The following is a 10,363-nucleotide window of genomic DNA, read 5'->3' as shown; positions in this document are numbered from 1 at the left end:
ATGATCAATTTTACACTGTAGAAGTTGGTAAAAATCTTCAATTTTGTTATTTTTGGCTTTTGTGAATGGTGTGTAAATCTGAATAATTATTATATTAACTTAATAGTATTAACAAGTTACTGTCTTCCTTACAGGTCTATGGGCATTATTATCCTACCAGTTGGCAGCATTATAACTTAAGGCAGAACTCAATTTAAAAAAAAACAAAAACCAAAACCAAACACACAACACATTGAATGCAATACCATTCCTGGTCAGTATCAATCCATTAACACTCACTAATGCCTGGGTGTCTTAGTTACCTAATGCTGCTAAAGCCAAGATACACAAGTCAACAGCTTTAACAAAGGAATTCCTTTTCCTCATCATCTCACCCTAGCGAAAACAACAGCATTCAATGAAATACCAAATGCTGGTGAGGATGTGAAGACTGAAATTCTCATCCACTGCCAGTGGGAAGGTGAAATGGTACAACAACTACAAGAAAGCAGTTGGCATTTCCTTAGAAATTGCAATAAGAAACACTATTTGATCCAACCATCTCACATCCAGGTATAGATCCCAATGAAATAAGAATGGCTACAGAAAGTTATATAAACATCAATGTTCACTGCAACAGTATTTACCACACCAACCCATGTCCACCAACAAACCAAGGGCTAAAGAAACCACAGTCCACTCACACAATGCAGTATCACACATCAGTGAAGAATGATCAAATATGTGTGATATATCGCACAACACTGAAAAACAGCAGACCTGACCTTGCCTCGCCCAATACCAACCTCACAGAGTCTCCCTGGCATATCATAAGGACTTAATAACTTTAGTTGTTACATAAAGACCTGCATTCAATTCTCAGAAATCATATTCATTAGGTCTGTCACTTTAAACAAGTTCATAGATTTCTGTGAGAATCAATCTCTTTATCTGTAAAATGAGAGAAGAGGATATACCTAAACTATTATTATTCTTAGAGAGGAATATCAATTTTTTATAATTTTCTAAATTAAAATTTATAGTTCATTTATAAATTAAAATACTATTCCTTTTTTTTTTTTTTGAGGGGCAAGATTTTATTGTCACATCAATCTCACAAATAGACCCAACACATCTAAGCCAGAGAGTAAACTGCCAGTGTAAAGGGCCTAGTAATGGAAGGAGGAATCTAGTTCATCTCCTCAATGTTCCCAGCCTGGAAAAAATATCTCTACACACAGAGGGCAGCTGAGATGCCAGGCAATCCACTGTATAGATACTTGGAGCTAAGGAGCAGAAAACCATACTTGGGTAAGGAAATAGAAAATTCAGAAGCTCACTTGTCAAGTCAGTCAAGCAGAGAAATAACAAATGAGAAAAGCAACATATTTCAACTCCATGCAAAAGTTGGGAATAGAGAAGAAGATTCAGTAGTTGGAAAACATGGACTCGGTGACAGAAAGGGAGCTGGAGAGAAAATGATAGAATTTTGCACCATCAATGACTTATTCATCGCAAACACGTTTTTGAAGAGACATAAACACAGGTTATATACATGGATTTCACCTGATGGTATGCATAAGAATCAGATTGATTACATCTGCGGAAAGAACCGCTGGAGAAGTTCAATAACAGCTGTGAAAACTAGGCCAGGAGCTGATTGTGGAACAGACCACCAACTACTCATATGCAAGTTCAAGCTGAAGCTGAAGAAAGTTAAAATCCACGGGAACCAAAATATGACTTCAAGTCTATCCCACCTGAATTTCAGAACCATCTCAGAAACAGGTTTGAGGCCTTGAACACTAATGAGCAAAGACCCGATGAGTTGTGGGAGGATATCAAGGGTATCATTCAGGAAGAGTGCAAACGGTCACTGCAAAGACAGAAGAGGAAGAGAAGACCATAATGGATGTCAGAAGAGACTCTGAAAATTGCACGGAAGCACAGAGAAGCCAAAGCAGAGGGAAGAATTTAAGATACTAAAGAGTTGAATAGAAGATTTCAAAAGGCAGCAAGAGACGACAAAGTAAAATATTACAATGAAATGTGAAATGAGTTGGAGTCAGAAAATCAAAAGGGCCGAACTCACTCGGCATTTATTAAGCTCAAGGAACTGAAGAACAAATTCAAACCTCGAGTTGCTATAATCAAGGATGTTTTAGGCAGAATATTAAATGATCCAGGAAGTATTAAAAGAAGGTAGAAAGAATATACTGAGTCACTGTATCGGAAAGAATTGGCAGACATAGAAGAATTTCATGAAACAACAAATGAGCAAGAGCCTATGGTAATGAAGGAAGAAGTTCAAGTTGCTTTGAAGGAAATAGCAAAAAATAAGGCTCCAGCAATAGATGGTATACCAATTGACTTATTTCAGCTAACAGATGCTGCCCTGGATGTGCTCACCAAGTTGTGCCAAGAAATCTGGAGAAGAACCACTTGGCCAACTGACTAGAAGAGATCTATATTTGTTCCCATCCCCAAGAAGGGTGACCCAACAGAGTGTGCAAACTATAGAACAATATCATTAATTTCACATGCAAGCAAGATTCTACTGAAGATTATCCAAAAACGACTGGAACAACACATCAGCAGAGAATTGCCAGAAGTCCAGCATGGGTTTAGAAGGGGGCGTGGTACTAGGGATATTGTAGCTAATGGTAGATGGATCTTAGCTGAAAGCAGGGAATACCAGAGGAATGTCTATCTGTATTTCATTGACTATGCAAAGGCGTTTGACTATGTGGACCATAACAAAATGTGGCTGACTCTGAGAAGAATGGAAATCCCAGAATACTTGACCATGCTAATGAGAAACCTGTACTTGGACCAAGAGGCAGTCGTGAGAACAGAGCAAGGAAACACTGCATGGTTCAAAATTGGGAAGGGCATATGCCAGGGATGCATCCTATCTTCATACCTTTTCAACCTGTATGCAGAACAGATTATCCAGGAGGCTGGGCTCTATGAGGAGAGAAATGTGGGGTTACGATTGGTGGAAGATCTATCAACAATCTGCGTTATGCACTTGACACAACCCTGCTTGCTGAAACTGAGGAGGACCTGAACTGCTTGCTGCAGAGGGTCAAGGACTGCAGCTTCCAATATGGACTGAGGCTCAATGTTAAGAAGACAAAGATTCTCACCAATGGACCAATTGGCAGCATCAGGATGGATGGTGAAGAGATTGAGATTGTTCAGAGCTTCAGTTTGCTTGGCTCCAGTCAACACTCTTGGCACCAACAACCAGGAAATTAGAAGACATATTGCCATGGGAAAGTCTGCTGTTAGGGACCCCTCCAAAGTACTAAAGAGCAATGGTGTCTCTTTGGAGACTAAGTGGCACCTGATACAGGCCATGGTCTTTGCTATCACTTGTTATGAATCAGAGAGTTGGACAATGACTAAGGCGGATAGAATTCATGCCTTTGAGCTGTGGTGCTGGAGAAGAGTATTGAATGTACCATGGACTGCTAGGAAAACAAACAGATTCATCCTGGAAAGGGTCAAACTGGGCTGCTCCTTGGAGACAAGGATTCTAAGGCTCCGTCTGACATACTTTGGCCATGTTGCAAGGAAGGACAGATACCTGGAGAGGGACATCATGCTTGGTAGGGTGGAGGGATAGCATAGAAGGGGAAGGCCCCCTATGAGGTGGATTGATTCAGTGATTGGAGTAATCAGGATGGGTGTGTCGGAGATGGTGCGATTGGCACAGGACAGAGCTGAGTTTAGGGCTGTTGTACGTACATACGGTCGCTATGAGTCGCAAGCGACGCGACAGCACATAAAAACAACAACAACATACTAGAAATGAACATCAAATATGAACTGTTATAGACACTGGCTCTCTAAGGTAACTCTTGCTATGGTATGTCTTCAGAATTAGGATCTAGGTGACTACTTCCTTCATATCTGACTCACCACAAGCCCCAGTTAGAGGTATCAAAGAGAATTTTTAGGAGACTGGAAAACTGACCCAGAATGGACCTCACAGGCTTACCTTGCCAGCCCCTCAAAAACAAACCCATTGATTTCTCATTAATATCAAGGAGATATGGACTACCAGAACAATCAACTTGGCAGCATTTATAGAAGTCTAATAAAGACTTCCTCAATGCCCTGTAGATATTTTTAGGTACCTCTATAAGGAGGTCTTGTGGTATAGTGCACTCTATGACCAAAATGGTAGAAGTTCAAATCCACCAGCTGCTTTATGGGATAAAGATGGGCTCTTAAGAAACACCCTCTGACTTTTCCCAGCACTTCCATGACTGAAAGGGGAGTGTCAATTACCTGGCCTAAACTGCTAACTCAACAAAAAAGAGGCCCTTGTGATATATTCAGTACTTTACGAAGAATTAAAAAAAAAAAATATTGTGAAGTTAGAAAAAGTTTCTTTTACCACTATTTTTGGCCTGAACTTTGTTACCAACACAGAGCCCAGATAGTGTCAATTCTCCATTTGGAAAGTGATTACCGACCTCTTAGAAAGGTTTTACCAGTAAGCCTCCCCAGCTGATTCTAGCTAGTCTTCTCCTTTGTATTCTGTGCCTGCTCTAGATTTTTTTTTAATTTCTTTTCCTTACTCTTGTTCCCACACACTTGAGATCTTGGATTTTGAGGATACAAACATCAGAAAATAATGTAAAAAAAAAAAAAAAGAAAGAAAATAATGTCCAAAATTTATTGAAGGCTTTAATCCTATATTAGAAATTAATTTCTCTTCCTTTGTTCCTCTACACCTCTCCAAGAAGTTCAAAGTAATAAACCTCGCAGTTAGCTACAGCTTTCAAGCACTAAGTGCAGAGCGTAAATGTGACATTTCTGTGCAGAAGATTTTAACAGATGTAGGAGGGAGAGCCTCTAAAATCCATACCCAAAGCACATATTCCCGTTACATATTCTTTTCTAAAGGATTGAAAACAAATGGGGCAGTGTGGCAAAATGAATATAGCCATTATCTGGGTCCTTAGTTCACTCATACCACCAGTGTCTGTGAAGATAATTCCACTAAAGTGTACCTGCCTCAAGTCTAGGTATTTTTCAATAAATTCATCTGTAAGAACAATAAGGATAACTGGACAGAGAAAATTGGACAAGAAGGTAGACCAGAGAAGAACTGATGCTTCTGAATTATGGTGCTGGAAAACAATACTGAATACACAATGGACTGCCTAATCTGCCATAATACTTCCGAGAAGTGAGGATAGTGAAGTTTTGTCTCAGCTCTTAAGATATATTACCAGTAGCGAACAATTTCTGGAAAAGGACAGCATGTTTGGTAAAGCAGCAGGTCAGGGAAAGGAAAAAAGAGAAAAGAAAAAAGACTGTGAGGATGGTTGGACTAAGCAGAGTTTCCTTTGTCGTCAATTAAGTTGGACCTAATTCAGTAGAATCCAATAACAAGCATGAGTGTGTTACTATGCAATAGGTATGTGATAACTTTATATACATCCTTTCATTTACTGCTGAACTGACTGCACAGTCAATTAACAGTACTGTCAATAAACAGGATACCTGTAAAAAGTTGAACTGGCAACTTGCAAGTGGCCACCCAAGGTACAACAATCAGAAAAAAGGACAGTCACAATTAGGAAGAGGACATAAAGTGTGTGGCTACTTGTCTCCATGAATCACTTCTTTTTCAATGAGACGAAAGAGCTGGCTACTACTACTAAATATTCTGACTACATATCCTATAGCAGAATCCTTATCAAAAGAGAAGACACTATAGAAGAGAACTTCAAACTTTCAGAAAATTCAGACTTTTTGGATCCAACGAGGCTAAAAGAATCCCTAAACTATTTCTCTTTAAACCTTAAACCAAAAATATCCTAACAGCTTTCACAAATCAAACAAGATCTTAATTTGTGTCATTAAATAAAGATCAGCCTTGGGTATTACATTCTTTTAAGAACTATCAATGTGGAATTAAATTGACAAGAGCAATTCAAAAGATTATAGGTGGGGATTAGTGAGTGAGGAAGAACAGTTTGAAAAAGGAGGGCAGGAATTATTGTACAATCTGAAAGAATCAGTGCCACAAAAGTGTGTATGTTAAACTGGCTGAAAGAATTCACACAGTGTAATAAGACCTTGTGGACTACTTATTTTACATACTATCCCAATCCCAAATTATGCCAAGAAATCTGGAGTACAACAACCTGGCAAATGGCTGGAACAGATCTATATTTGTTCCCATTGCAGAAAAAGGTGATCCAAAGAACGTGAAAATTATCGAAAAATAGCATTAATATCATATGCAACCAAGATTCTGCTGAAGATTATACAAAAATTACTGGAACAGCACATCAACAGAGAACTGCCAGAAGTGCAGGCTGGGTTTAGAAGGGGTTGTGGTACTAGGGATATTGTAGTTATTATTAGAAGGATCTGGCTGAAAGCAGAGAGTAACCAGAGGAATGTCTATCTGTGTTTCATCAACTATGCAAAGGCGTTTGACTGTGTGGACCACAACAAACTGTGGCTGACTCTGAGAAGAACGGGGATACCAGAACACTTGATAGTGCTTATGCGATTTCTGCACTTGGACCAGGAGGCAGTTGTCAGAACTGAGCAAGGGAAACTGCATGGTTCAAAACTGGGAAGGGTATATGCTATGGATATGTCCTATCTCCATACCTTTTCAATCAATATGTAGAACAGATTATCTGGGAGGTTAGACGCTATGAGGAGAAATGTGGCATCAGGATTGGAGGATGATTCATCAACAACCTACGTTATGCAGATAACACAACCCTGCTTACTGTAACTGAGGAGAACCTGAAGTGCTTGCTGTGGAAGGTCAGAGTGCAGCCTTCAGTATGGACTGAGGCTCAATATCAAGAAAACAAAGATTCTCAACACTGCACCGATTGGTAGCATCATAATGGATGGTGAAGAGATTCTTCACAGCTTTTGAGCTATAGTACTGGAGAAGAGTATTGAATACATACCATGGACTGCTAAGAGAACAAATAGGTTTGTCCTGGAAAGGGTGAAGCCAGGCTGCTCCCTGGAGGCAAGGATTCTGAAGCTTCATCTGACATACTTTGGACATGTTGCAGGCGGGACCAGTCCTTGGAAAGGGATGTCAAGCTTGGGAGGGTGGAGGGACCATGCAGGAGAGAAAGACCCTCGAAGAAATGGATTGATTCAGTGACTGTGGTTATGGATGTAGGTGTGTCAGAGACAATAAGATTGGCACAGGGTTTAGGGCTGTTGTACATAGGCTTGCTATGAGTCTCAGGTTACTCGACAGCACATAACAACAATATCCGAACCCCAGGGAGCTCTGGTGACTTAGCGGTAAGGAGTTGTGCGGACAATCCAAAGGCATGTGTTTTGAATCCCCTAGCTGCTCTGCAGATAAAGACAGGCAATCTTCTTTCGTGCAGTTTATACCTCTGAAAATCCACTATAGAATCTGCTACATGCTACAAGTCAGTTTTGACTCCATGATACATAGCAATATCCCAATTCTACTTCTAACTTCCACCTTTCCAACAGTAGTCCAAAACTGTTCAAACATCCCACATGCTCACAGAACTGAAACCAAACACACACATTCATTCCATCTCCCAATGATGTCGGAATAGACACGGAAAGCCATTCTGGCCAATGTAGTATATAACAAAATCTGCTGTTAAATATCTAAGGAAGGTTTCTCCCAAATAAGAGACACAAGAGACTCTTCTTCCCATGACACTGTCCTAACTATGATGAGCTTCTGATCTGAGATATTAAATTTCTTTATAATAGCATTTAAGTCATTAAGTCAAAGCTTTTTGTTTTTCTTAGACAATAGCACCAAGGTCTCTGGTAAAGTAGCACATAGTAAACTACTGAGTTTTCTCAGCAATTCAAATTTACCAGACATTTAGTAGGCAAAAGATGGGTAGTTCTCCTCCCATTGTGATCCACAGCCTCAGAAACCCAATGGAGAATTATGAAATGCAAAAACTGCTAAACACCAGTGAGCTTGAATTTGATTGGGGGTTGGGGGTGCGGATGACATGCCAGGAGGTTTTCCATCTTTCTCCCAGGAACGACACAGTGATTGCTCTGAGTGGGCAGCACCTTAATATATAAAAGTGGTAGATTTGTAATTCAGAAAGACAAGGTGACTCGGTGACTCCATAGCCCCAAAATTTTAATCACTTGTCTCTCCCCTTTATAGATCCTCTATCATTTAGCACCAAATCCTAGTACCTAAAAATGAAACCAAGCCAAAACTTTAATATCGTCAAACTGCCCATAGCTATGAATTAGTCCACAGAAGCAGACTACCTAGTCTTTCTTCCATGGAGTGGCTGGTGGCTTCAAACTGCTGGTTAGCAGTTCAATGCTTTTAACCACTATGGCATTAGGACTCTTTAGCATTTAAGAAAGCACCTGTTAAATAAATGCAACAGAACTTTAAACTCATCCTTCAAAGACAGGGTGAATAAATATTTCATCAAGTTGTGGACCCCAAGTAACACTCTTCAAAAAAACTCACTCATTGCTGTCAAATCAGAACTGACTCATAGCTGACCCTCCAGGGAGGGTTCTCAGGGCTATAAATCTCACGGGAAGAGACTGCCCAATTTTCTCCGTCAGGGCTATGGATGGAACTGAACCACCAGTGAGGTGCAGTCTGTGGGTTAGTATTGCAACTCTCAACAAACTACACCTCCAGTTAATACAGAGTCTGTATCCTCCTAGATGAGACCAAAGATTAACATATTTTTGTAAACACAGTCCATACTAGGAAAAACAAAGCAACCTTGCAAGCCAATAGTTTCCAGGTCCAAACAATTCTAGGGCACTGGATCACTGAAAAACTGCATAAAAAATTCCACAGGTCTCTCATAATTTCTATTAATCATCTGTTAGCAGCCATACAATCTTCTCACTCTTCCTTTTATTTCAACCTTGACCTAAAGGGCCAGTCTCTTGGCATCCTAAAAGAGAGCCTGTTCAGGGAGAGAAGATGCCTCTTCATAGTTCAGATTCAGTATAGCTTTTAATTCATAAGAGTTTAGCTCTTAGATAAAATGATCAAGCTTCACAACTCAGCTGAGCCCTTGGACTTTACTAACTGATGATCTCCAGAATTTGAAAGATAGGCTTCAGACCATTATACACAGGTCCCAGGAGGGTCCTGGAAAAACGATACTATTTCTGGCAAGGTGCTTGGATCAAAGTCAAATTAGAGATGTAAAGGTGGAATATTCCATGCTTTATTATCAATTACATTCCCCAAAAACAAAAATAAAGACAATCATCATTTATGAAAGGTTACTCTTTTCTTTTTAAGAAAGACCACACTTAAAGTCTTTTTTTTCCCCCCCTCAAACACAAGTATTGCAAGATAACACACTTCAACCTAAGGGTTGCAGAATCTTGTCAAATGTCACATGATCTTCTCTTTATCACTTGGATCACTTGGCCTTTTTGCAAAGTGTAAAAGGTAGTGATATCTCCAGCAAAAACCAAAGTTAACTCTACTGATTCTAGAATAAAATGTCTAATAACGCACCTGTGTAACTTTGTCTCCTGGAAGTCAAGGAGGCATCTGACTACTCACAAAGAACTCTTTCTTAAGGACAAATCTTGATTCACCAAGGCCGCCCTATTATCTCCAAGTGTATAAAAGCAAAGTTTACCTTGTAGTTGCTGGAGTTCACCCAAGAGGTAGCAAGTCCGTCCACAAGTTTATCTAACATAGTCTGGTCATGCTCCAGGTCAGCTGACTTCTGTTTGTCTGAGAAATAATCTATAAGTTCTTGGCCAACCTGCAGGCGCTTCCCCACATCCTTCTGTAACACCTGTGCCAAGCAGGACTCCATGCGAGGCTCCATGGTGGAATTCAAATCCAGATCCAGCAAACGCTAGAGGGCAGTCAGGACGACTCCCTCCCTGTAAACAGATCCTAGAAGTTGTCTCTTTGTTTGCTGACTGTTACCAAGAGCCTGTGTTTCAAAGATGCAATCCGGGGAATGGCAACAATGCACCATGTGTGTCTGAAGAGCAGCTGGTTGGATATTAAAAGTCCAATTTAAATATCTAGAAGAAGATGAAGTGAGTGGCAGAAGGATGTCATACATAAGGGTCTGAAATACTTCATAATTCAGCAATTCACTCTGAAAAATAAGAGAGAATGATAAGTCAGCACAGAATAAACTCTTGAATGTTATAAAACATTAAATCAAAGATAAAGTCATTCAGACTATAGATTCATTTCTAATGAGAAGTATAAAAACTTGTTGACCATATATGAATAGCACAATAACTACTTTTATCAAGAATAATACTAGCAGCGCGAGGGCGACGCAGCGCGAGGGCGACGCAGCGCGAGGGCGACGCAGCGCGAGGGCGACGCAGCGCGAGGGCG

At 40.1% G+C, this 10,363-nt stretch overlaps 1 protein-coding gene across 2 annotated transcripts in view; it reads right to left on the bottom strand.

Annotated features, from left to right (window-relative positions):
* Positions 1-10,363, bottom strand: part of CLASP1 (cytoplasmic linker associated protein 1) — a 346,681-nt gene that overhangs the window by 281,312 nt on the left and 55,006 nt on the right. For both annotated transcript variants that reach the window (XM_006895129.1, XM_006895130.1), the window contains exon 2: positions 9,636-10,112. In XM_006895129.1, coding sequence (XP_006895191.1) covers positions 9,636-9,830 — 195 coding nt within the window. In that variant the 5' untranslated portion in view covers positions 9,831-10,112. The remainder of the gene's footprint in view (positions 1-9,635; positions 10,113-10,363) is intronic.

This window comes from Elephantulus edwardii, unplaced genomic scaffold (genome assembly GCF_000299155.1).
Source record: "Elephantulus edwardii isolate Elephantulus edwardi_28Jun2011 unplaced genomic scaffold, EleEdw1.0 scaffold00160, whole genome shotgun sequence".
In the NCBI taxonomy this organism is placed as follows: domain Eukaryota; kingdom Metazoa; phylum Chordata; class Mammalia; order Macroscelidea; family Macroscelididae; genus Elephantulus; species Elephantulus edwardii.
This window is presented reverse-complemented; position numbering and strand designations above follow the sequence as displayed.